The following is a 27,888-nucleotide window of genomic DNA, read 5'->3' on the forward strand; positions in this document are numbered from 1 at the left end:
TTGTGACAAAGTTGTATTTAATTACCAGCAAAGCATTTCCTCATTTTATTTTGTTGCCAGCTTCACTTTATTTACATCAAGACAGTCCAAATGGCTTCCCCAGCCGTGGGGTTCACAGAGCAGCAGCCTTTTAATGTGCTAAGTACAAACAGCAGGCAGGGCAGCACAGCCCTGCCAACAAGAGCCAAGGGGGTTGAAAGATGGCAGTGTTTTTAAATATTCCTATTAACATAAAGGGAGATAACATACAGGGCAGGGAGCCTGTGATGTGGGAGTGACCGAAATGTCAGGTTCATTAAAGTCAGACTCACTCCAGCTGCCTTCCCTCCTCTCACAACAAGGGCCCCAGCAGCTGGAGAAGAGCACACACTGCTGACAAGAGGTGGTCAGGGCTCACTGAAGCCACTCAGATTGCAACAGAACGAGTAATTTAAGCCAGACAATGCACAGATGCTGCTCCCACCTCACAGGGATCTCAAGGATTCTCCCGTTACACTGAAATGCTCTGTCCTGCACAGCACAAGCTGGACAGTCACAGATGGCAACTAAAAGCCTCCCAACACACCCACAGTGCAGCTGCTGCCAGTAAAGCACCTTTGTTCCAGGCTGGGATGCATTAAAGGATGTTTTACTGGCAGTTACAGTGTGGTTAGTGCTGTAAGTCCAGTTTCCCTTGACTGGATCCCACAGACCCATTCAGGGGAGGGTTAAAAGGGCAAAGCTGACACTGATCATCAAGTGCAGGACAGAAACTGGAACTAGAAATGATGGCAAAGAGAATTCTGGTGGCTCTTTTGCTTCAGCAAAGCCCCTGCCCTGACACTGGTTCAGTCAGTGAGCAAGGGACAGCAGGGCCCTGTCTGCTTCAGGCTGTACTTGAACACACACAGGGAGATGGCCCAACACTCCCAGTGCACCCAACTGGCCCTGACACTACAACTACTGCATTCCCAAGGTGCTGCATTACCAGGTTGTCTCCTGCAAAATTCTGGGCAGGTGAAATGTTGCTCTTCCCCTCCCTGAGACAGGCACATGGCTCCAGAAAAAGAAAGTGATACTTCAGAGTGACCCAAAGGGATTCTTAATAGAAATAATTCCACTTTTACTGGGAGATGTTGTGATTAGAGGAAGGCTTCCTTACAAATAGTTTGGTTTTCCCCCATCCCCTGTTAGTGGCTGTATATTCCTCACCAGCACAGTGGAAAGAATCCAGTAATAACACCTAGAAAGAACTACCTGCCCTTTTTACCTGTAGATCTCAAAAAAGCTCCACACAAAGAAACTCAGGTGTTATTACCAATAACTGTTAACTAAATCTCTGACCAAGATTCCACAGTGCTACTGATTATTCCTCACATGGACACAAACGGACTTCATGGGTTTTAATCTGCAGGTTGTGTTGCCACTGCAACAGGAAAGGGATTCCAACTGATGGAGCAGCAGCAAGAGCAAAACTCAAGGCACATCTGTATAAACAAAAACCTCTTCTGTTCCTATAAAAACAGGCAATAAAATATACAAAATAAGTAGAATTCTCTCCATTCAACCAATGTACATCTGCCTCAGTCTTTCCTGAGGCACTAGTGGAGCATGAGGGAGAACCACTGCTACCACATTTTCAACATTCACTTTTGCTATTAAATAAATTAGACTCATTAGTGCAAAGGGAAAAAGAAGTCTGGCTGTTTTTTTGATTTGGGGGTGGTTTTGTTTGGGGTGGTTTTTTTGCTTTGCTCTGGTTCTTCATAAAAAAATTACATCTCTAAGAAATTAGCATTTACACAAGGAAAAAAGAAGCTACATATTTGCCAAATTAAATCTTAAAATAATTCTGTATACTGTACAAATATACATTGTTAAACATTTACAACCCTTAGCTTCCTAGATGACAAAATTCACTGCTCTTCCAAGCAATGCAGCTGCCCAACTTCTCTTTTCCAAACCTCAAAGCTCCCACCTGTCAGGCATAAAGTCCCTTCACAACTAGGGACAGGATGGGAAAAAGATCTACTGAGAGTAGTGGTATCAACAGGAGGGAGTTCCAGGTGTGCTGAATAATTTAAAATACAGTCCTTGCTAGACAGAAATCTGGGAATACACTTTTCAGTGATGAGCCAATAGTGAAGTCAATGAGAGATCTTTCTTCGTTTGGTAGTGCCTGATTCTGTGCTCTCTGGTGGTTCCTCTGATGGTCTCCTGGTTAAACCACGACAGTCCTTGTTCCCCTCACTGCTATTGCTTTGACCTCCTTCACTGAGGGGTTTTGAACCACTTTTGGACACAGCCCCTCTCCTGTCACCCTCGTGCTGAGCTGTGGAAGATGATGTGGAAAGCACATTGCATTGTCCCGTTGTTTGCTGGGCCTTCCCAAGGTTTTCTGTTCTGGAAATCTGATCCCTGGCAGCTGAGGATGCATTAAGGCCTTGCTGTGATGTGGCTCCTGGATTGCTCTGGGCTGACCAACTGCCATCTTTCAAGGCCTGCTCCTTCCCTTTTGTCTCAGTTCTACTGGCCAGCCTTGGGTCCCGTGGTTTCTCTGCATTGGCAGGAAGTGCTGCAGCCCCCACGGGCACAGGGGCACTGCCCGTCCTGGAATCTCCAGCAGGAATCCCCATGGATGCAGGGGCACTGCTCCTCCTGGAATCTGCAGCAGGAGTCCCCACAGGCACAGGGACATTGGGCCTCCTGGAATCTCCAGCAGGAGTCCCCATGGATGCAGGGACGCTGCCTCTCCTGGAATCTGTAGCTGGAGCCCCTGGAGGCTGTGGGGGCCCTCGGCTTCCTTGGGGCACTGCATGGCCAGGGCCAGCAGCAGCTTCCCGTGGGCTGCTCCCAGGATTTGTGAGCTCAGCCCTCTTGCCACTGTTAGAACCAGACTGCACCAGAGGAGCTGTTATTGTTCCTGATTTGGCCGAGGGCTGCATTGCTGGCCTGAGCTTCAAAATCTTCAGAGCATCTTTCTTGTAGTTCTTCTCCGCTGTCCTGATAATGGCACCTCTTTTCTGAGCATCCTGAATCAAGTGATTCCAGTTTTTATCTTCCTTTAAAAAAAAAAAAAGGGGGAAAAGAAAAAAACCCCAGTTATTAGCCAGAAATCAACACAAAAGGACAGAGGTGTCAGAGGATGAACAACCCCTTTAACCAAGGTACCTGACACAACTGTCATGGAAACCACTGTTATGTTCCTTCTGGAATGGAACAATCTTATGTTTCAGCTGCAAAACAGCTACAGACACTCTGGCTGCTGTAACACAGGGAAGGTACTTTGAACCAGCAGAAGTACCAAAAATGACAAATTCCCTATTTCCAGGGGTTTCTCTCACTGGCACGTGGCTCTATCGCCCTCTAATGGCGAACGGACACCCCCCGCCCTCGGGAAAGAGCAACCAAGGGCTAAGACACAAAGTTTATTCTCTTCCCGGGAGGAGTCTCGAGGGTGGGTTTGAGTTCCCAGCCCTGCCCCGAGGGTGGATCACAGACAACCGTCCAGCTGACACTGCACCTACCATGAGGGTCTGCAGCCTGCCCAGGATGAAGAGGCTGAACCTGGCTCGGGTGATGGTGACGTTCAGGCGCTGAAGACTCGCCAGGAACCTGAGTGACAAGAAAACTAAGCTCCTAAACTACTCCTTCCACAGGGTTTAGGGGTTGTGAGAAAAAGAGATAAAATTAAGTGTCAGTGAAATGAACAGCAGCAGTTCCACAGGCAGCAGCATCCCCAGACCCCCTGGCAGCAGCCCTGCCTTATGTGGAAGGCCTGGCATGAACTGTGTTTTCTTTCACCACACTGATTCCTTGAAGGGAATTCCAGTTCTTTCCAGCTCTTGCCGTTGATGTTTCCTTTCTTAGAGCAAATCCCCTCTTAATGCCAACCACTGCTTCCTTAAACGTTCCTCAAAGTACCGAGGACATCAACCTCACTTCACCTATCAAGACTTTAAGCTTCTTTTTGACTTGAACTGAAATAGATTAACAATATTTGGCATGATTAATGGGAAAATATCCTATTGAAATACTGAGCACTGGACATGAATATTTTATTTTAAAGGTGACCTGCACTGGAAGCACATCAAAGCAGACTTTTGCTTTGTCATGCTTCAAGAGTGGAAAGTGTATTCTTGCAGAACAAAGTCTGGTTTTGCACTGTGAAGAGTGTCTAGTTCTGTTTTTGTGGGATCACCAAGGTACTGAAACCTAAGCAAATGCTTAGTGTATTCTTAAAGGTTCATTTCTGTTAGGACTTACTTATGAAAACTGAAAAAAAGGTTTGTGAAACTATTATCAGCTATTTCTTATCTAATAAAAAAAGCTCCCCAAATGCACAGTTTATTCCATACTAAGCAACATCTGCAAATCAAAGTCCACGTACAACTTAGTTTGAGTGTGTTCACTATCAGTGCCTGACACTGCGGGCACTGCACTGAGATCTGATCTTCAGCAGATTCACAACCCCTGCAGTATAAACATTGCAAAAACCACAGAGTCACCTCCAAAAACTTGGACAGTGCAGGAAAAAAGCGAGAAAGGCAGGAAGCAGATGGGGGAGAGGATTCAGCAGCACAGGTATTGTAATTCTCTGGGTCTCGAGAAGTAAAGGAGGGGGGATTTTGAAAGACTACTAAATATTCTTAACAGCTTTTACAATTGAAAGACAGCAAGATTATTTTCTCAGGAAAGATTTAAAAAAATCCATTGTCATCTCTTCGTGTTTTCTCCTCCCTTTGCAAGTTACTTTCAGAGTAAATTTAACGCTGGATCAGCAACCTTGGAGAACAAAATACTTTGCAAAGCTACAAGATCATAGGTAAGGGTGTGGCAAATTTATCCCATCACACCTCACCCTGAAGCACAGATGTCCAAGTCATCAGTACCTACAGCTGCTAAGGCAAAACTTGAATATATAAACCTTCATATAGTTTTATAGTAAGCTGGAAAGTTTTCTTCCAAAAGAACAGAAAGAAGTTAAGTCCTGTGTCAGCCAAAAGAATTGGCAGGTTCCATCTGCCTTCAGTTTCCAAACTCAAATCAACCAGATTAAGAAAACTTCAAAAAGCATTATTGTTGTTTACTATAGGATTTGGATTCTTTCTCCTCCCACAGTAACACGGATCAGCACAATTAAAAGCCATTTGTCTTGCAACCAGAGAAACATAAGCAGCTTAGGGAAACCTGGTATGTAGAAACAAAGATTTTTGTTTATGCAACCAGGCTTTCTATAGTTTAACTTAGAAGCCAGCAAACTCTAAGAAGGCATATTTCATATTTCCACTACCATTTTTTTAACTAAAATTATCCACAAGTTACAGAAACAAATCAGCAACTGCTGTAGTGCTCTGAGGTTAAATAGCACATTCAGTGTTTAGTTCCTTCTGTTTCAGACAGAAAAAGCAACATATAAAATGAACAAATCTGTGATCTTGAATCGAGATTCCTGCAAATTTGCCCTTTACTCAAAAGACAAGGACATTCATCTACAAATCCCAGATCCAGCTCGGCTACATCACATTCCAAGTAACATATATAACTAGTTAACCATATTCTCACAACAGAATGCTGTACTAACAGGACAGCAACAGTCAGAAAATGGATTTCATTTTGAGAGAACAGTGTTCAGAAAGTTACAACGTGTACCAAAAGCTACAGGAACAGTAACTGCTGCAGAATTAATGCACAGAGCCAAGATCCCAAGGCCAATCCTGCCAAGCCCAAAGAGCCACAGGCTAAGGGAGCCGTGCAAAGGGATCAGCAAGGAACAGAGAGCAGGACACCAGCATTGCCCTGTCCCTTTTGTTCTCAGATCTCAAACCAGTAACACAAATTCACGCCCTTTAATTCACTGACTGGTAGAAGTGACTCGTTCTCTGTAACCTTCTCACTGGTCCTATCAAAAATACAACTTTATCCACAGTGTCATTGGAAATGTAACTTGCAACTCAGTGCAGGACACGTACCCAATGGATCCTTTGGTGCTGTTTGCCTGGACATATGTCAGTGCTGACCCCTCAGAGCTGTTTGCTCGGACACAGGACACTATGATACAATCCTTCTCTCGACCCTGGAACGCATCCACTGTGTCCACTTCTCCTGGGCTGTTGAAGAAAGAATTTAACAGCTTGCTAATTCTATTGGTTGAATTTTTCAGCAACTCACTGATGCAAAGAGTCCAAACACTGTCCTTAATGCTCTGTCAAAACTACCCAGGGTAAATTTTAGCTTCTGTGTACAAGTCTAAAAGATGAATTTACTTTTCTGAGAGCAGCATCATTACTGAAAAGCTGTTCTGGTCCACACAGCTTGGAATTTTAGGTTGTCTTTTAAACCAGCTTTATTCAGAACAGCAATATAATCAAAGCATGTGCACAGGCAATAACTAAGAAATGGTACAAGGAGACCATGCCTGTTTTAAGCAAGAGGGTTGCACTTCCCCTTTGAAGGCACAACCAAATACAAATTTTAGCAGTAGACAAAGAAGTTTGAGAGTTTTTACCATTACTTTAAGAGGATAAACAAAGGATTAGTATGCAAGAGCAAGGTCTCATCTGAAAACTCGTGGTTTCTTTACCTGTTATTCCTAAACACACTGTCCAGTTGACCTTGAATTCTCTTTTTCTGAGCACTGTAAGGGGTGATTATTCCAATGCGACGAAGACCCAGATCCTTCCTTTTTTCTTTAATTGTTCTAATTAATTCCATCACCAGCTTCACTTCCCGAGGGTTACTGTAAGAGCTAAACAGGACAAAATGGAAACATTACAGAAACACCTTTGACAGATCTTTCCAATTCAATGCCCAATTTGTTGGGGGATTGTGAGTCACAGCTTGGCTTGAACTTGTGCAGCTTCTTTCACACAGAGGCTCAAAGAATTTGGCAAACAGACTCTGAGGAGGGGCTGCCAACCACGAGAAGTGCAGGCAGGGAAAGGCTGCACTTCCATGTTCCTTTAGCACCTCCCAGCTGTGCTTTCCTTACACAACAGGCAAAGGGGAGGACTGAGCCTGCCACCTCCTGGCATCACCTCAGCCTGCACCTGGGAAAGGAAAGTCACTGATGATAAAAAAAAATTAGGAACTCAAACTATTATAGAGTTAGATACCAGTAAGTGCCTTCAGGCTCTGCTAACAGGTAAGTCAAACCAGGATTAAAACCAGTTTCAGATTTAAAAAAAAAAAAAAAAAGCCGAAACCATTCAACAGCTGTTTTTTGTAAAATTAAATCAAATCAAGTAAAAAAATGCAGTTCTAGCTACCTAGTGTATATTGGGAACAACAGAGGAGAGAAGACAAGCCTTCTCTAGGTAATTAATTATCAGAAAATCTGAACTTTGGCTGATTAAAATGCAGGACTTACTCGCAGTCTCGCTCCTCACGACCATCTGCTACATCAAAAATAAGGTAGGGCTGGAATGGCCAGTCTGAAGAACATCTGTTCTCTTCTATTGCTCTGTAAATAACATTTTAATCACTAGGTAACCATACAGAAATGCTAACAACTGATACTTCATTTGTTTACATCAAGGTTATCAAACGCAAGGAACTCTCCAGGATGAGAGGAAATGGCCTCAAGTTGCACCAAGGGAGGTTTGGATTAAATATTAGGAATTTTTTTTTTTTTCCAGGGAAAGGGTTGTGAAGCTTTGGAACAAACTGTCCAAGGAAGTGACAGGGTCACCATTCCTGGAAATGTTCAAAAATCGTGTGGCACTTGAGGACATGGTTTAATGGTGAACATGGCTGACACTTGAACTCGATGATCTTGAAAGGTCTTTTCCAACCTTAACAATTCTCTAACTTTCAGTTTTCCCCCCTCTGCCAGAGTCCTTAATTTTCACTGCTCCCCAAATATACTGAGGCCTAAAACTGAGCTCTTGGCAGTCTGTATGCTCCATTTTAAGGGATCTAGTTAACTCACCTATCACAGCCAGCACCGACAGGACATGGAATGCACAATTCCTCCCGTGAACCATCTTCGCCCCCCTCCCACAACCTCAAGAATTTTTAGACTTAAAAGAATATCCTGACCTGAGAAGTTACCTTTGACAGAAAGGAAAACAGAGAGCTACTCACTTGGCAGTCTTCAGGGTTTTGCCATAGACATAGTTGGATGGGAAGAGGCAGATGTCGGGGTGCATCCTGTACTGCACAGTGAGCTGCACCACGGGCAGGCTCCGCAGGACATTCCTCTGCACTTGCTCCTCCAGGAGCCTCTGCAGACGAGCCATCAAGGACTGGTCGTAGCCAAACTGCTGAGCTTTCTGCCAGAGGGAGAACAGGACACTGACTGCTGGGGAATTAAGTCCCAAATTACAAAGAGGAATTTGTTTGGTTTTTTTTTTAAATTAAAGCTATTCGTTTTCTTCTAAATCGCTGGCAAAATGGCAACTAGTTGCACTTCAATTTTTCATGTGTGTTAGTCTTACTATTGCAGTAAAGGTCAACCTGCATAAATGTGAATTTTTGTCTTTAGCAAGGCAACTTTCCTTTCTGAGTCACAACACAGTAACATTTTAAAAACATCAATAATGAAAAGCAAAGTCTTCCAGGTGGGATCTCATTAAACAAGCCTCTGGAGAATTTATGCCTCTAAGGAAGCCAGTCTGTTTTTCTCTCCTTTCTTCATCAGGTGCTTAAAACAGTCCAGAGTGTTGGATACAAGGAAGTGCTCCTATATGTTCACGCTTAGAACATGCCTGTAGGGTAAGGAAGTGTCCATACAAACAGGTAGTCTTCATCCTCCCTTCCTTAAGGAATGTGACACTTACTGAAGCTCCCATAATAAGATACCAGCCTGCCACAACATCCCTCACAACCCACCTGAAGTTTCTATTGCCACAATGAAATGTCTCTTTTCCCCTCCTTTAAGTATTTTCTATAAATACAATTTTTAAACTACACAGCAAGAAAAAAAGAGTATAGTTTGAACACTTACTACTGATTTTACAGTAGGAGGGAGCTGTTTGGGATCTCCAACAAGGACGAGTTTATTACAGCGATGGATCAGTGGAATCAGTGTCTCCACCTCACAGGACTGTCCTGCCTTTTGTAGATGCAGAGAGGACAAAAAGTAGTTGTAAGCAAAGGAGGGAAGTATGTTAAATTTCCTGTAACACAGCCAGATAACTTACATGCTTTAAGTCTTCTTAAAAAAAAAAATAAAAAAGGAAAAAGAAGGACTTTTCCCTAGTTAAAAACTGCAACCAGATTTATTTTATTATTGCATTTGCAGAGCTCTCCAAACAGATATAAATATAACCAAACCATCTGGAAATCTCTACAGCAAGAGCCACACTTTAGCCATGATTTTCAAGTAAAAGCTGCCTGCCATTAAAGCACCAAACAAGTCAGCAAAAGAGGCAATTAAAAGTCATTCTTTGTCCTCATGGTTCTACACAGGAGGACTGGCTGGGTATCAGTTAAAAGGTGGGGATGGGGCAGGAAACCCACAATATATTCCACCAGCAGCCAAACAACTACAAGCAGCTTAAGCAGAGCTAGAACACTGTAGTGCCAAAAAGCTCCTCTGACCTCATCCACGATGACACAGCTGAAGGGGTCGTGGCCTTGCCGTGCAAAAGCCGATTCCAGCAGACTCCCTCCACTGGTGCTCAGGGTGCAGCAGATGATGTCAGACTCCAGGATGATGTCTGCCTGGACCTTCTGGGAGTGCCCACGAACCTTCAAGTACAACAGGACACCTCTTTTAGCTTTCTGTAACCTCCTCAGAGCAACTGTTAACTGCCTGCACAGGTCTAATTGCCAATGAGCTCGTGCCTGATGAACCATCCCAATGGAATTGTTTCCATTATGACAAATGAAAGTCACAGGTTTATTAAACTGAAGTGTTCCCTTCATTTGAAATTACAGGTCAGTGCCATTGAGGGTGGTAAACTGAAAAGAAATACTCCTTTCTACAGCTAAAACACATTAACTGAGAGCAGAGTTTAGTTTGCCATCCTATTTGTAACTCCAAGCCTCCATGACCATTAAGGGTCAGCATATATTCATTAGAGGAATCTTCATTCATCTCGTTGTTCATGCTACTTCACATTAATTACTGGTTTTGCTATCAGTGCCTGTTTCCTCTTTCAGATCTACAAACACACAGAAAACCCTCCAGCTGTTGCTTTACTCAGAAACTTTTAAGAGTATCTCAATTCCAGCAGGACTGTATGAAAGTGTGGATGAAGATACATCCTAGAACATGAGGACAGGCACATTTTTATTACCTTATTTGTCAAACATGTTATGTTTGGTTTAAAATTCACCCTTAATTGTAACAGTGAATATTCCTGTTTGGCTTTTCTGTTTGTTGCTGGCTTTTTTCCCAGCCAGAGCACACACCCAGATTTCACACCTGCCTGTCCATAACTTACTCAGCTTATAACCTTTTATTTACTTTATAAATATTCCCAACTACATCAAAACCAAATTCCACCACAATTAAAGGACATCAAGTATATAAATACATCAGCTGAAGTTTAATAAAGAGCTGCCTTAAAGACAAATTCCTACCTCCTTTTGCTGAGAAGCAAGTTGTTGTCTCTCCTTTGCAAGTCTGGCAATCTCTTCATCTAACATTTGACTCTAGATGGGGAAAAAATAAAGAGAAACCACCTTTAATACCACCCATTTCCCATATTTCTTCTTTCCTCCCATACCCTACATTTAGACTTGCTTAGACTGACTTTTAATATCAGATGTGTCCAAAAAAGCCGAGCAGTTTCTTGCAAAGTTGTCAACATATTTAGGTTTTGCAACAGACAATACTACCTCTTACATTTCTGTGCAAATGGGAAATGGTTCACCATCAGAAATCTGTAATTTGAGCAGAAATGCCCAATTTTTAAACCAAAAAAAAAAAAAGTGGAAAACTTCAAGTGTGACACATATTCCAAAAATCTCAGGTCACAAGGTCTCTTACTATTTCCAGTGAAACAAAACCAGAGCTTTGAAGTATACAATCAAATTAAACCATTAAGATTTATAAATATGGTTATATTAAAAACTAACGGTGACAGAACCAAACTGAACACTAGAGCAACAAGTGGCACGAGCAACCAGTGGAAAACACTGGCATAAATAAACAAAAAAAATCCCTGATGCAAAGTTTTTCATTCCCTTTTACAGTTACTGCTCAGAGGTGACATAAAGTGGTTCTTTATGCTTTCAATTCTACAAACAGGATTAAAAGTTATGTTGCTACCTCTCTCTTCTCACATCTGTGCATGGCACGCTGCCGGGACAGCATGTCCAGCTTCTGATCCAGAGCTGCTTTTTTCTTCTGAACATCCTGGTCAGAGTCCCCCGGCTTTCGTTCTGTCACAAACCAAAGGACAAGTTACAGGAGGAACAGAAAAACTGTCACAATAACTCTTGCTCTCAGCCATGGATATGAAACTTTTAAGAGCAAATGGCCCATATATAAACTGCCACCTTTCCACTAAGACTGAGAAAACCAACGCTTTGCTGCAATACTCCTGTAGAAGAATCTTCCTTCTTACAGGACACATAGTCCCACGTGTAAAACATCACCAAGCTCTTAATGAAGACTGAGGGAAAGTCTGATTTGCATGTTACTTACTCATTCTATGCTCCACTTGCTTATCCAGGCTAAATGCCCGGACTTCATTGTTGATGGCTTTTTCAGCACCAAGTCGCACTAATTTGATATCACCACAATTTCCTGTTTAAAAAAACAGAGTAAAAATACTTTTACATTACTTCAGTCATCTCTCCACTTTGGTATGAGAGTTAAAAAAATGTGAACATCGTGGATATCAAACAAGGCTTTTCCTTTTCTACTTATCTGGGGTTTTCAACAATTCGCTTGTACTTATCTAAATGCAGCTACAAAAAGTCCAGTAATTCCAGACTCTAAAAAATAAAAATATTACCTGTGTTTTAGTGGTGGTTAACACCTAATAATGTTATTTTGAATTAACAGAATTACATCTTATTCTCACGTTTATCTAAAACTTACAGAACTCCTAATTTAGACAATTATTGAGTACCATCAAGAAATGCAGTTGGTAAGTCAATAAAAACTAACATTTGGTTACAACACAGATATTTTTTCCCTTGCCACAGACAAACTACCTTGTTCTGAATTCATCTACTTTGTGTTAGTCACAGACTGAGAGGAGGAAAAATGAGAGGCTCTGACACATCAAAACTTTCACCACTTTGTTCCGCATGATCAGCAAAGTCCGACTTTATTCAAAATCAAGGCAATGGCCTTGTGTTCAAATCTTTAAGTGCTTAAAAACTGATGAACTTAAACCAACAGCATGAGGAAAAGATCATTGTCTATATAAAAACAAAGTGCTATTTATTTAAAAAGAAACACACAACACACCTTTCAGAAAAGCATGTTAAAATTAACAACAGTGTGAGGATGTACCGGTCATGTCCTGTAAGAGGAAAAAGCTGCTCAGAGGAGCATGTTAAGTACAATGTGTAATCAACTGTTTCAGTTCCTCCTTCAGGTTTTGCCTATTTAACATAAAAACAGAATTTTGAAACAAGCCATACCCAAAGGCTCCTGTTTGTTTTGGCACTTTTCCTTAAATGCCACGATGATCTTTTTCATGAGCTCATCCACAGCAGCGTTTGATGGTGCACAGACCAGAAAACGGTTTGGCTTCATCTTGGAATTCTTTTTCCGGGCTGTTTTCTCATTCCTGGTGTTCTGTAGAGGAATTCACAGCAAACCAAAACGGGCTCTTTAGATGGTTTCATTTGTGATTTAAAAGCCAGACAATACGTTCACTTAATCAGCAGGCAGAGTGTGGGGGCTCTGGCACTTGAACATCCCTTCAGGTACATTTTATACTGAGGAACAAGCAGTCAAATATATTAATACTATTTGCATAAATTCCCTTCAATAATGTACTTGAATCTACTGGCTGCTTATATGAAAACCATTAAGTGGGATAGGCCAAATAACATTCTTTAATAAATCAAAATATTACTTTTTTAATGTAACAAGTGTTTATACTACAACTGTGCATGTTTTCTTGATTTTTCCATTTTAAGGTAAGTGTTCCAAACAGTATTATTTCCACCTTTCCACCCTATACAACACAGATTTAATCACATCAGCTTCATAAATTACACCCTCAGTAATTACCAATACTACATTTTCTATTAGTTTAAGCTATCACTGACTTCCATTGAGGAACCAAACCCCAGCACACGACCTTCACATCATGTTCACTCACTTCTCTCAAAACACGAGACAGAAGTCCTACAATAGTTTTTGATTTCCCTGTCCCAGGTGGCCCATGGATGAGGCAGATCTTGGGAAGCCCTGGATGTTGCTTTAGCATGGCATAAGCTGTCTCAATGGCTCTCTTTTGATCTTCATTGTATTCATTCATACACGAAGCCTGAAGGAATAGAGAGGAGGAAAAAATAACAAATTAATGTTGATCAAACCTTTCCTGTATTTTCAGAACATCCCCACCCCTCCTGCTACAACTCAAAAGCTGGAAGGGCAGGGAAGCTTTTGATTCTAGGTTTGCTCTTGATCCACACCCAATCCTGACCTGAAAGTTGCAAAGAAGATTTTGTTTACTCTCCACACCCTTATTTTTACATTAGCTTTTCTATACTGTGTCTTATTTCCTGAACACTTCTCCAGTAAGGAAAAAGAAAACTGAAAGCTGCTTGAAGCACACAATGTCAATATAGCACAAACAGCTGAGCAAGTTCAGACTCCTCTCCACCCAATCAGCCAGCTCTGAAAAGTTGTCTCAATGTCTCAGTGCTTTTGGAACTCGTTTGTTTGCCCTTGGTCACCTCCACAACCAGATTTGCAAAACTCCTAAGGTACAAATGCCCACTTTGTTAATCCTGCCCCCCTTGTAGCTGCAGGACTTACAGCACTTCCTGAGGCCACAGGCAGATCTCTGGGACAGAAGTCATTGTAGCAGGGGTTTATGATGGGTCTGGCCAGGGGACTCCTGCTCAGCAGCAGCAGACCTTTGAAGGTTCTGTGTGTGGTCACCAGGGACCCAACCACCACACACTTCACTTGCTTGTGGATGCAGAAGGACAGGTTGCCTCTGGTTTGCACAGTGAGGTGACAGACAGTGTGCTGCTCCTGCTGTCCTGGTAAAGGAGAGGAAGAAAAAACAAGTTGTTAATTCAAATATCCAAATCGTTAACTGAAAGATACTTCAGTAAGTCACTCCATTAATTCACCAGAACAAGGGGCTGTCTTCTACTAAGGAGCCAACGACTAACTCTTGCAGGAACCCCAACACCTCCCCATCTCCATTAAAAAAAAAAAAAAAAGACAAAACAAAACAAAAAATCAGTGCTCTGTAAAACTGCTCAGATCACTGCTTTAATCAGGCAGGTACTGGATACTTGGTGATCCTGGTAATTCACAATTTCAGTTCCAGAAGATAGTGACAAGTTCAGTCAGTGAGGTCACAAAAGTTCATGGCATTTATCTCCCATGGCAATGCCCTCCCTAAAGATGTGTGCAGAGCACTTACTCATAGTTAGCTTCTGTTCTTACATGAAGTATTAACATTTGTATTGAAGGAAGTCCCCAGGAAAACGGAAAGCAGCTCTGCAGCTTCAGTTCCCAACTTTTTACAAAGCTTTTAGCATGGGACATGCTAGAGTGGGAAAACAACCCCATTTCCTCTGAGGGAAGCAGTATATACCAACAGCCAGCTATGAAGAAGTATTTTATGGCACCAAGAAGAATCCCAGTCTCATTCCCACCACAGGTACTTACTCGCTGTATAACCAGACGCACGAGAAAATCGTGTCACGAGCCCAACGTGATTCACCACGTGGTTCTCCATCCCACTTTCTTCCCCAAAGGTGTCTTTTTCCATTTGGACCACCAAAAGGATTAAGTCATCCTCCTTTGGATGAAGCTGCCTTGCCAAGTCACCTTCTCGAAAATGAGCTACCCAAAATACACGTTGAAATTCGAACATTGAAAAGAAAACGGTTACGATTCCCTTCTGACTCCAGAAATGCTACAATCAACATATTATAGAGACTTCAGTAATACTCATCTGTTAACTTTTAAAGCTATTAAAAACTACAGCAAGGGATTATATAGAATTTTAACTTCATCCTGCATTCTTAAGCCTGAACACAGCACTGTATAAAACCAGAGCAAGTCAAGGACTACTTTATCAAAAGAAGCTGAAAGAAAATCCCAAATGACAGGCAGGGAAGACACAAATTCCCTGCAAAATACATATTTCTGTTACATGCATTCTGTAGAATAGCAGAGTCAAGATCTTCTCTGTATTTAAAGCAAATTAAAAAAACTCTAAGTGCCAGCTCATTATAAGGCATCACCTACTTGAAAATCAGAAGATTTTATTTAAAAAAAAATCCTTACCTGTAAAATGTGCTGTGTTCATGTCAGCAGAGAAGTTCTCCAAGGTGAAGCAGTAACTCTTCTCTCTTGCTTTCTGATTTTCTACCCACTCTTGTGCCAGCTACATGTTAAAAAGTAAATAAAAATACTTTGAAGGGTTTAGTGTATCAGAAGAAAAGCTTATCATGACTCAAAGGGCAAATACACTACCAGACTGCCAAGTAAATACATCAAGAATCTTACCCAGTTCTTTTTTTCACATAAGCACACACATTATACATAAACACACAGGGCAAACAAAATTGCTTCCTCCCCACTCACCCATTTAATGTACTTTCTTAAAGCTTTTCAAAACAAATGAGGGTTCCCCCAAGTGCATTTTCACCTTAAAATATCAATATTACTCTGGCACTGACTTAATTTTTTACCTTATTTCTATGGAGGAAGTAATGCAATGACTGAACTTGAAAGCATTCAGACATTAACTGAAGGAACACCATGTTTTGTTGTTATTAAACTATAAACCATTAAAGTTTGGGAAAAATACTTGGATTAACCAGCACTCTCACGTAAGTTCTTAACAGAAATCAAAACAGTAGGGTTTTATCCTCTTTTTACAAATGCTGTCAGTGAAAGACCTCAGTTTCTTAAAGATTTCTGCTTTGAGCTTTATATTCTCTAGAGGAACCACCTCCTTTGTCTCTCATTTTACATGTTATTGTGGATTTGCACCCAGGGGAAAAAAAAAAAAAACAACAAACCAGTTCACTGAGGTGAATAACCCTGGTAGTCCCCAACCTTAAACACAACTGTCTAGATTATTTTCCCCAAATCATTCCTCTACTCTGATCTGTATCTGAACATTTTCAGATGGTAAAACAGAGGACACAAACCAGGTTTTAACCTCTTGGTAAAATTTACCAGGGTTGATGCAACCAAACCGAAAGGCAGAGACTACTTACTGTTTCAAAGGCATTCAGCATCATCAACGGGAAAAAGGTATTAAAATAGTCGTTGTAGTCCTGAAATTGGACAGGAACAGAGGCTACCACAGACTGCAGGAGATTATTTGGAGTTCCAAAGCAGCTGAAGTTCGCAAACATTTCGTAAGTCCACTTGAGGACTTGATTAACAAAAACGCTGTAATCGCGCTGCTGAGCGCCAAGAAAGGAGGAATATGCTCCTCGCCCAGAGCCTCTGGAGATATTCAAAGCATTGTCATACTGTCTGTTTTGTGACTGGAGAACATTATTAGAGATCTGGGGCTGAGGGACGTTGCTGAAGCCTGGAGCCTTGCAGGGTTGATTTCCTGGTGGTGTGTACACTTTGGGGAGGGGTGGCCTGACCACCGCGGGTTTCGCCGCGTTCACTTTGCTTTTGGAAGGTGGGGGTAACTTTTTAACGTCTTCCAGGTCCTTGCTGAAGGCTGCATTCCGGGAAGAGCTCACTGAGCTGAAAATTTTGGTAGTGGAAGGCTTTTTTACTTTGGGAGGCGGGAGAGAAGGTTTGGCAAACACGTGGTCTGCTCCTGAGTTGGTGGCTGCGTGTTTACTGCAGGACTCTCCTGGTTTTTCCACTTTTTCCGTACAGTCTTTGTGTTTACATTTTGGAACAGCTGGGGACTCATTCTGCTGAAGGCTTTCAGCAACATTCATTTCCTCTGGGGTTTTACTAGCTATAGCAGTATCTTCAAAACTTTCCTCCTGAGAACATAATTCCATGTCCACGGGATCTAACTGAGTTAAAAACAGATTATCATCATCTTCTTCATTGCTTTCATATGATTTACACCCATTTGGTTTTGAAGTTTTCATCTCACTCTCAGGCAGGACAGTGCAACTTTTCCCTGAAGATTCATCTTTATCATCTCCAAGTGCAGTGGAAGAGAGACTTGAATCCACAGGGACAGGAGCCATCACACTGTTATCCTCCCATTTTCTGCTCCAGTCTGAAGAACCAGGCAGTTTAGAGGCACATGCCCCCTCTGCCACAGACAGGCTTTCAAATTTTCTCTCACTGGCAGAGGGACCAGCAGTTTCCTCTCTTCTTTTCTCTCTTTGGCTTTCAATAGACGCCAGTTCAAAACTTTGAGGCTTTTGTTCCGTGGATTTCACACGCGCCCCGGCACCTTTTTTGCTCCTACTCTCGGAGCTTCCCGCGGGACTTTTCACCCTGGCGCTTCTCTTGGGCCTCATCTGCCTTAAGAACTGCCGGTCCTGACAGGCCAGCAACTTCTTGTTGCGCTTCACAGACAAGCTCTGAGCGTCGATGAGTTTGGTCCTCAGTTTCTGCGCGGTCCCCACCCTCCCCGCGGCCTTGCCGTGGCTGCGCAGCTGCGCGACGCTGTCCCGGGAGGGCTGCGACAGCTCACAGGCCTTGCGGGGGCCCTTCTTCAGCCCGAGCTTCTCCGCCGTCGACGTCGGAGCGGGACGCTGCCGGATTTTCCTCGGAGGGACCACGGCAGGCATTGACTTGCCAGGCTGAGGACGTTCTGAGGCGCTCTGAAGCAGTTTTTTGTTTTGGGCTGTTTTAACGACGGGGCTTTTGGGACTCCTCTGAACGGCTGTTGCTAATTTAGGTTTTGCCGCGGCCTTCGGGGGGCTCGTGTTTTTCTTCCAGGCCAGCTTTGAAGCCAATGAGATGGCAGATGTAGATGCTCTGGGTTCAGGTGAGCCCAGGGTGAAGCCTTCAGCAGCAGCGCCTTTGTCTGCAAGTTTCTCCAGCTGCCCTTTTGCATATTCCTTGCTAACAGATTCTTGCAACATCAAATCAGTTGCCTTTTTTTTATCATCAGCTTCTTTTTGATGAGAAATATCTTCTACCTGCTTTTCTACCGAGCTTGCTGCTTCTTCCATGGTATCATCACTGAGGTAATCCAGATCATAACCCCACTCATTTATGCTACTGTGCAGGAAGTCATCCGAACTACTGTCAACTGCTGCTGGAACATCATCTTGTTTATACTCCTGAGTTGTTTCTACAGCATAGGCTTGAGTATCTTGCCAAGCTGAAAACATCTCAGTATCTGTTTCAAACTCAAAGTACTGAGAATCACAGTCATCCAGTGACAAGGGAGGCCTTGGAGATTCTGATTCCATTTTGGTATCTCTATCAGAAACGCTGTTGGAAGTCGAAGGCAGCTTTGCAGGACACACATTTTCATTCTTGGTTTTTGTTTCCTCCTTGTCATCTGCACCTTTTTCTTCATCAGACGAGTCTGAAATTATAATGACTTGATTGCAAGGGCAATCTGCATCACAGAGAGGTCTGGTACCTTGGCCTTCATTGGAAGATCTTACAGCACCTTTCACTTTCCTCCTAATGTCACTTAGATTATGGTACACTGAGCTTTCCTGGCTTGACTCCAAGGGAAAATTGACACTTTTGGCATAAGCAGCTAAAGATAATTTACTGAGTTCTCTATCAACCTGGGAGTCTGATAAAGTATCATCTTCAGAAACCCTCGTCACAAAATCCTCTTTTTTCCCCTCTGAAGTGTTTTCCCTCTTGAAATATTCAGAAAACTCCAACAACCTGTCACTTGATTCACGCTTCACTGACAGTGGCCTGATCTGAGGAGCAGGGTTGGACACATCCCCCTTGTTTTCAGACCTAGATGGAAAACAGCCATTTGCTGAAAATTTATTCGTACAAGAGGCATTTGAAATTTGATGTTTACAGTTGTATTTAGCCAGGTCATTTGAATTAGGCTGTTCCCAGTCTGAAGTTGGCATGTCCGTGTTATTCTTAGACACGGCCTTCAACAATGAACCTGATTTTTCTTCTGTTGATACTTTTTTCAGCGAGGTGTCATTAATCCCTAAAAGCAAAGTACTGTTATCTTCCTTCTCTTGCATACTGGGTCCATTTTTAGGGCAGTTAGAGCAATCTAAGGACGTTTCTGTTGATCCCTGTTTAGGGGGGACCACTCTGGATTGTAACACACTGTTTACACTTGTCTCCTGCACACTTTTGCCATTCCTTGAAGATGAAGAACCAAGATGAGTTTGAGCAGACAGATACTCTGCTGTTGAGGGTCCTGCTTCCTCTTTGACTTCCAACTCTCTGCCTCTTCTGAAATCTGAACGCTGCGCATTTGACTTACAGCCCTGACTATCTGTATTGCATTTCCCTGCCACAAGGTCATCATTCCTATTTTCCTGAACTTTCCTACACAGTTTTGCTGCCAAAGAGATAAATTCCTGAGCTGCCAAGTCATCGGGTTCCTTTTTAATATCCGTCAAGACGCCTTCTGTGGCTGTCCGAGATGTTGAACTTTTAGGTGCATCTCTAGATTCCTCTTCCCAGGGATTTTTTCTTCTAGGGAAAAGGTTCCCTTGACAATCTCCACTTTCCTTTGATATGACAAATGGAGAATAAAGGTCACCTCTCTCGTGTGCACTCGTCCTGAATCCATTATCACCCACATTCTTCTCCTGCTTTAGAGAAACAGTTGGCAAAGCTGTAGAGTTTGAATTGGTCCCTCCTGCCACAGAGGCACTCAACGCTCTGCCCTTTATACTCCTTATGACTTGCTTTAAGCAAGTTTGTAATTCCTGGGTCTCCTGGATGTTCAGCTGCCAACCCATGGAGAGATTTCCTCGCAGGAGGAGGTTGAGTTTGTCCAGGTACCTCTTGCAGAGGGCCTGCTGCCCAATCTGGTAGCCCTCCTTGAGAAGGCTCCGTATGAGCTGCACGCAGGCGTGCTGCACCGAGTTGGAGGCTTGGAAAGATCCTGCGGAAGAGCCTTTCCCACAGGGCCCGGGGGTTTTGTCCATGTGCCACGTAAACACTCTGGCTGGAAGAGTGGCACATCTCACCACTGCTTCCACCCACTCCTGGGAGCTGATCCACAGCAAATGCAGGCATTTTTTATTTCTGTGGAGTTCAACGATGCACACCAAGATGAGGAGGAAAAACTCGGAGATTTTGTCACACTGCTGGAGCTTTTCAATGAGAATATCTTTGATTTCCGAGCACAGGTAGTGGATGACCTCTACTATGTAGGCCACACCCAACTCCTTGAGATCCATGAGCGACTGAACAAAAGGGATGAACCAGAGGAAGGTGCTGGGATGGACACGCATGGCTTTGCCAATGTCGGACTGAAGCACATTAGCCAGTGTTTGCATATCTTCATACATTTTGGGGCAGTACTCTGGACAGATGGCAGCCTTCCAGCCAGAGTCCTGGAAAACAAAGCCACCACACATCACCCTCACTGATATGCACATCTGCACAGCTTAATAGGGCAGCTTCTTTTTCTAGCCATAAGTTACTTTCTTTCAAATGTATGTTCGCTAAATGTTAACACCTCTTATATCCCAACATAAAGCAAAATTTAAACTTAAAAAACGCAAAAAAATAAAGACCAAACACATGTATAAGGAACTATTTTCCTAAAATGTAACCTATAAAGTCAGCATGAAGTAGTAGTTCCTTTAAAAATCATTGTGAACTCCCCAAAGACACGGTTATGCTGACATAATTTAACCTCAGATAATCAAATACACATTTAAAGCCTTTAAAAGGCATTCCATAAATACAACACATCAACATCAAGACAAGCACATTCACAAATGTTTAATCTGCTTTGTAACAAGAAAAAGTGGTGCCATTTTGGAGCACTGCCTAACATTTGAAAGTACAGCAAACCATCTCATTACTCCAAAATCAATATATTAGTTCAGAATACTCAGAAACAAAAAGTAAAATACAACAACACGATCAGCTCCTTTTTTTTTAAATTGAGTTCGGCGTTTTCATTGAGATAACAATATTTCAGCCTTGACATGAATTTTAGGGCTTTAATGCCTCTCTGCCTAGGTCAAATATGTTCTTCTTTCCTCCTACACCCCGAAAGTACCAGCTAAGCAAGAAGTGACCAGAGTGGCTGCTATTTAACACAACAGTGACATACTCTGTTTCTATTAGAAGTGTTAAAAAGAAAAAATATCAAATAATGTCTCCCCACTTCCGTATTCTACAGATGGTTTTAAACTGATAATGTCACTCAGTGACCCCAGTTCAAAGAATGGGAAAATAAAATACTGGTTTAATACCTTTTGAGGCTTTTCTGTGTTGTAATTATACACAATCTGACTGCAAGTAATCATGTCATCACCGTAGTCTGACTCTGGTTCAGATTTTGTCCTAAAAAGAAACACAGAAAAAAATCCTAACAAGTGTAACAGGCACCAGAGTTACCAAAAAGTAGTGAGCACTTATTGAAAGAACCTCACAATTTTAGGGGACCTACTTCAACTTTTCACTGTTTGAAGTTGGAAACTTCTTTTACTTGCCATTTCCCTCCCCCCCAACACAAGTTACAGCAGCACTGACAAGAAATTCAAGATCAAGTCCTCCTCTAACCAGGTATTGAAGTCATACAACTGTTTTATTCTCTTAACAACACTGACCTCACAAAGCTATTGCGGATATTTTTAATTTCATTTTTGTAGCTCTCACTGTTGATAATGGTTTGAAAGGCTTGGACAGGATCAATAAGTTGACCCCAAACTTTAGATCCCAGCTGATCCAAAATAACCATGAAACAATGCAGGGCAGGCCAGAAGGGGTCAGCAGAATCATCTGAAATACAACAGCAACAGTGGGGACAGTTGAAATGCAAGTCCTGGACATTCTCAGACTCAGCTGAAAACGAAAGTAGTTGGTTTTCACTGGTTTTTCTTAAATATCAATACAAAAAGAAGTGTTCTGGTAAATTGCAACTATACCTTTTAATCTGGAAAAAGTTGAGCTCACCTGTATAGAGACACTGCTCCTTAGGCAGCCTTAAATCAACAAGAACCTGGATGCCCATTGCTAATATTAAATAATACAAATATTTCTCAACTCTACGAAAGGGATTCTTTCACACTGATTTTTGCTGGGCTGTGCTAAGAAGTGGCACAACTTACACAGCTGTGACAATTTATACCTCACATTTATACCAGAAGCAATTGGTTTTCCTTCAGGTGCATTCCTCCTCCTCCATATAAGATAATATATCCTTAATAAACACACTAAGTTTATAGAGATTTCGTAATTTAAGAGGCAGTCCTGCTCTTGAGCTCCTGTGCCACTCCAGAACTCTGTCATTTTTCAGCATTTGTCAGCACTGCCCAAATATTGTGCACCTTCCAGAAGATACATAAGCCTCAGTTAAAATCATCATTACACTACTAAGAACTTATCAAAAACTTTCTTGTTTGATAAAGAAGAAAAATAGGCTGTGAACTGTCTTTATCTGAGTATCAAAATTAGTTACCAGCTGCTTCTTTCTCCATAGTGTGAAGTATGGACTGCATGAAATCATTCTGTTTGTCTGGGCCCAGTAGCAAAGAGTCCATAGCTTGTTCTTCCAGCACTGACAGCAACATGCAAATCCCTAAAGAAAGGGGAAAAGGAAGCAACCTGTCTGCATATTTGCAAGAATTTGTTCAAATTTTCCCCAAATCCAGGATCATTTTCCAAATGCCATTACCAGTGAAACACTTGAGAAAATACATGAGCAGCAATATGAAACTAATTAAAAACAACCTCACTACTGCAGGTGTGCAACATTCAATTTTCCACTTGACAAAGGACCTATGAAATTCTAGAGCTCTGACCTGAAAGAAGTGCTTACAAATGTGAGAGATTCCACAAATTCACTTCTGATCACAAATACTCACCCAGCCAATAGTTCTTGTAGTTGGTTGTATCATACAAATGAGCTGGCAGAAGGATGAGTTTACCCTTTTCATACATTGAAGAGCTGTAAATATCTGGATTCTCAAAAAGCCCCAGCTCAATAACTTTGAACAAACAAGTCAGCACTTCCTCTAAGTCATAGTAATCATCCCTGTCAACCTTCCCTAAATTCCTTGCTGTCAGGATGGCCCATCGGCGAATCTAAGGATTGAAATAAAAAGTCATGTATTAATAAAAACAAATAAAAATCACAATTCTGTAAGATTATCATCACTACTGCAAATGGGACAAAGGCATATTTTTACTAATAGAATAATTAAAGATAAGTCTTTCTCCAAAATAATCTTAAAACCAGGCTCACTATACAGCACTCAGTATTAACACAGTGCATGAAACCAGGATTCACTGGAATTCAGCAGAAGAGAAAAAGGAACTTACCACCTCATTGGGGTGCACCAAAAAGAGATAAATCCCTGGGTATTTTTCAAAGACCTGAAAGGCATCGTGGCCGAGTTCCAACCTACAGAGGACTTCTACACACAGCTCACCTAAAAGGGTAAGATACAGTTACAGTAAGGACTAATCTACAGGCTCACAAAAAAATAAACTATTTAGTGTCAAAATAAACAGAGAAGATGTATATATACACATACACACTGATATTCTGGCTTAACTACTATTTGTTATTTGCACCCTCTTCATTAGAAACAATACCATTCCCTCCGAGGGTGTATGATCAGATACTTACTGACTCTCTCATGCAGCAGCAGATATGGATATTTCAGTATTTCTAGAAGGGGCACTCGCAGGTTATTCTCAAAATCAGGGCCCACATAACCAGACAGCCGAGTCTCTCCATTCTCATCCACTAGAAACAACTCATCGTCTTCCCCCGTTTCTTCCTGCATGGATTTCTCCATGTGGGCAACGAGACGGGCGGTTTCCAAGTCCCACAGGTCCTATTCAGTGGGGAAAAACAACTAATCAAAGTGCATTTGTGAAGAAAGTCATTCAGGACATTTATTAACACACGTAGACACCTTAATTGAACCTCCAAAATTTAAGACTTCATTTTGAAAAGCTTCTCTCTCAGCGTGGCGCAGAACACTAAAGCTTTGGCACGGAATTGAATTGGGCAAACCACAAAACTCTCACTTCAGGTTATCATTTTTAAAAGAGTAGCCTTCAAACCAGAAGCAATTTTATAATTCTGCTAAATATTCGTATTTCAATGATTATTTCAGGCCACTGGCCAATATACAGAATATACATAAGGACATGGTACAGAAAAATATCATATTTAGGAAGATGGGAAAAACATTTTTATCACATTGCCTTTTCATGGATTTTGCAATTAATAGAAGGAAAAGAACATAAATAATGCAAACAGACCAACTGACTTGCTGGATATTTGTAGGGATTTGCTCACTTAACACTACTCATCTTAAGTAACTGCTCCAAACCTCAATTAGAAACCAAGTTTATTCCCTGCAGTTAATGGACACAGAAAGGAACTTTCTGTAGTTCAGACACTCCACTTATTTCCAGTCAGATGGGACTGCACTCCAGAGAAATCTTGCTGACTAATCTAAAGAACAATGTTTTGGACACCTGTATTACGATCAGTTAGCTACAAATATGCACTTCACATACACAGACACAAAAGGGAAAAAACAAGCTTTCCAAAAATATAAAATTGGGTACTAGTGAGGGAGAATTACAAAATACTTCTAATAAAAAATTAAGAGGTTTCAAACTTTTCTGATTGTTTTTAATGGCACGGTCTCACAGACTTGCAAGGTCTGGCCTCTGAAATTCAAACATAGTAGAAAACTACAAGTGAGAAGTGAAAGCAAACAAAAAAAGGAAAGGAAAATAAACATTGCAGACATGTTGGTCTCGCAGATGTTCTTGGTTTCACATGACAAAGCACCACAGCATGAATAAAGTCCAAGCTATACTGTCTAGTCAGCAACTTCTCACTACTGTTTTAGTTCTTGCTGATTTGAATATATGCAAAACAAGAGGGTCTTCACTTAACAATCAGCTGTTTACAGCTCCACGTAAAAAGGGCACAGTTAAAAATCAACACACCCTATTCCCAAAAACCAATAAAACACAACCCCGGCGTAAAACTCCCCCTACGCTGAGGCTGGAACACAGAAGCCTCTTAATTAATCCCTTAATTACCTTATGCAACCTTGGACATTCTTCCCTTGCCTTGTGGTATTCAACCACACACTCCAGGCAGTAAGAGAGATCATCATTGGATCCCTCAAACTCTTCCTGGGACAGCTGTTCAGTGGCATAGTGCTTCAGGAACTCGGTGGTGTCAGGACCACTCGGGGTGCACCATCGGCATGTGCTCATTCTGGGGGTGGGAAAAACAAGGAATTAACTTCCAAGGACTGGAAGTGGCAAAATGTTTCCTTGCAGCCACAACAGCACCTAATTTTCAAGGTGTGACGAGCTTCAGGATTTCTGTGGCTGGTTAGCAGAGTAGATGCAGGTGTTCTTCTATATATATATTCAGGTGCAGGCAGTTAAACAGATTAAAGCATTAAAGGAACATCACAGAGAAATGCCTGGGGAATGGCAAACAGTAAGTGCAGAGCACCAAAGAGAAGTCAAATTTGCAAACTATGAGATAATGAGTGAAAATTCACTGTACATACAAAAAAAATCTCCTCACCCACAAATAACACAGTTTCCAGAACTACAATGCTAAAGGTCTTTATATTATTTTACAGGTGACTGTGGAATCTAGGTCTAGTGGTACAGAATTTAATTAGCTTTTTTCCTTAATCTCCTGCTAAAATTTATAGGTCAACAAATCCCTGTTGTCATAAGCAGAGGATATTTAGGCAGAACTTTGCTGTCTTCATTACTGTTAGAGTTACAAAGTGTGACAGGATTCTCACCACAGATTGCTTCCTTCTAAAAACAGAAGTTCTTCACTAAGCAGCAGCAGAATCATCTCAGACCCTGCTGGTCTGAAAAATTCAGCAGAACACTGGAATCACAGAATGGTTTGGGTTGGAAGGGACCTTAAAAGACCATCTCATTTCACCTTCTGCCATGGGCAGGGACACTTTCTACTATCCCAGGATGCTCCAAGCCCTGTCCAACCTGGCCTTCCCAGGGATTGGCAGCCACAGCTTCTCTGGGCAACCTGTGCCAGGGCCTCACCACCCTGAGAGGGAAGAATTTCTTCCTCATATCTAATCTAACCCTGCCCTCTGTCAGTGTGAACCCATTCCCCCTTGTCCTATCACTACAGTTCCTGATGGAGAGTCCCTCTCCAGCTTCATTGTAGGCCCCTTCAGATACTGGAAGGCTGAAAAAGCACAAACACTTGAACTAACTGTATAAAAAGGAAGATGGTAACTGCCTCCCTTATTAAGCATAAGAAAGAAAGCTGGATAAAGCCAAACCATGGTCCTCAAACATACATACACCTTGGGAAAACCCCAACAATTACCTCTGCAGCCTTTACCTTTGGAAAGGGAAGCTCTTTGCTGTGCCGGTGTGCCAGTCACATGGTGGGAAGGAGAGTAGCACTGCCCTGCAGGCAGGAGAGGTGGCTAAGCCCTTCAGCCATCCATGCCCTGAGTGCAGCACAGCAGAGCAGTGTCCTCAGCAATCCATCCCCTGGCGACCGAGTCTCAGTGGTATTTCAAGGATCTACAGCAGCAAAACAGAAATCAAACCACTGAATTACAGAATCAATTAGAAAAGACCTCTGAGATCTTTGGCAATCACTACCTTATCAACCAGACCAGAGCACCGAGTACCACCTCCAGCTGGTTCGTGAACACCTCCAAGGATGGCGACTCCACCACCTCCCTGGGCAGCCCCTTCTAACATTCAGAAACACTTTCTGTGAACAAATTCTTCCTGATATCCAACCCGAACACCCTCTGGCACAGCTGGAGGCTGTGTCCTCCCCTGTCGCTCACTGTAGGGGAGAACAGGCCCACCTCCACCTTGCTCCAACCTCCTTGCAGGCAGTAAATCGCCACAAATCAGAACTGCTTTGGCATTTAGAACAACGCGGGTTCTACTGAATGCATTCCGTGAAGCGATAAGAACGATCTGCAAATGAATCCCTTCCGTCCTTCCAGGGCGGGTAAGACAACACACGCTTTGCCGAGAAAAGGCGTAAATATTTATCTGTGCACGTTAATCAAGGAAACTGCTCTAACGGACACGCACGAACGCGGGCTGCGAGCAGCACCTTCCCCGGTAACGCCGCTACCGACCTGCACCGGCTGAGGAGCCCCGGCCCCCGCGCACCGACCGCCCGAGCCCCGACAGCACTTTCGGTTTCGCGGTTGGAGCAACCCCAACCCCAAATCCAACCCCAACCCCGCCTCCAACCCCCGCAGCGCCCCGTGCGCCCCCCACCAGCTGCCCCCGGGGCCCGCCGCCCCTTCCCGCCAAGCGGGGCCGGCCCGGCGCGGCGCTGAGGCGGCGTGAGGGACCCGGGCCGAGGGCGCGCCGGGGCAGCGCGGGCGGCAGCCGGGCACATGCACGGGCTGCACCGCAACACCGGGCGGGCGGTCCCGGTCCCGCTCCGCTCCGCTCCCCCCCTCATCTCACCCCGGTCCCGTCCCGGCGGTGCCGCCGTGAGGCCGCCGCGCCCCCCGCGTTTCCGGGCGCAGTCGGAAGCGGGCGCTCGCCTCGTCCCGCGGGAGGGGCCTTAAAGGGCCAGCGGGGCCGGGGAGGGGCGGGCAGGGGGAAAGGGGGACGTGAACGGCGCTGGAGCTCTCCAGGGTAGAATTAAATAAGTGCTGGAATAATAAAATCCCACCCCAAACGCACGGCCGGCTCCAGCTGCC

General features: G+C 43.0%; 1 protein-coding gene across 6 annotated transcripts; it reads right to left on the bottom strand.

Annotated features, from left to right (window-relative positions):
- Positions 1-27,732, bottom strand: SETX (senataxin). 6 transcript variants are annotated; one of them, XM_027687660.1, is made up of 27 exons: positions 27,034-27,312; positions 26,544-26,731; positions 25,238-25,418; positions 23,796-24,006; positions 23,486-23,595; positions 23,029-23,248; positions 22,623-22,742; positions 21,772-21,943; positions 21,415-21,505; positions 16,315-20,541; positions 15,374-15,473; positions 14,750-14,926; positions 13,880-14,109; positions 13,218-13,385; positions 12,529-12,685; positions 11,579-11,680; positions 11,201-11,313; positions 10,510-10,581; positions 9,523-9,672; positions 8,927-9,034; positions 8,065-8,252; positions 7,349-7,441; positions 6,563-6,727; positions 5,952-6,092; positions 3,507-3,594; positions 2,683-3,041; positions 1-2,634 (listed from the first exon to the last, which is right to left on the bottom strand). In XM_027687660.1, the coding sequence occupies exons 3-27, from the start codon at positions 25,415-25,417 to the stop codon at positions 2,127-2,129; spliced, it is 8,250 nt and encodes a 2,749-aa protein (XP_027543461.1). In that variant the 5' UTR covers position 25,418; positions 26,544-26,731; positions 27,034-27,312; the 3' UTR covers positions 1-2,126. The 6 variants fall into 6 exon arrangements, with proteins under 6 accessions (XP_027543461.1, XP_027543458.1, XP_027543460.1 ...); XM_027687657.1 differs by lacking the exon at positions 27,034-27,312 and adding an exon at positions 27,650-27,732 and having other exon boundaries at positions 1-3,041; XM_027687659.1 differs by having other exon boundaries at positions 1-3,041; positions 5,952-6,089.
- Positions 27,733-27,888: the final 156 nt, after the last annotated feature.

The sequence above is a fragment of the Neopelma chrysocephalum genome, unplaced genomic scaffold (assembly GCF_003984885.1).
Source record: "Neopelma chrysocephalum unplaced genomic scaffold, ASM398488v2 Primary Assembly neopelma1_74, whole genome shotgun sequence".
In the NCBI taxonomy this organism is placed as follows: Eukaryota; Metazoa; Chordata; class Aves; order Passeriformes; family Pipridae; genus Neopelma; species Neopelma chrysocephalum.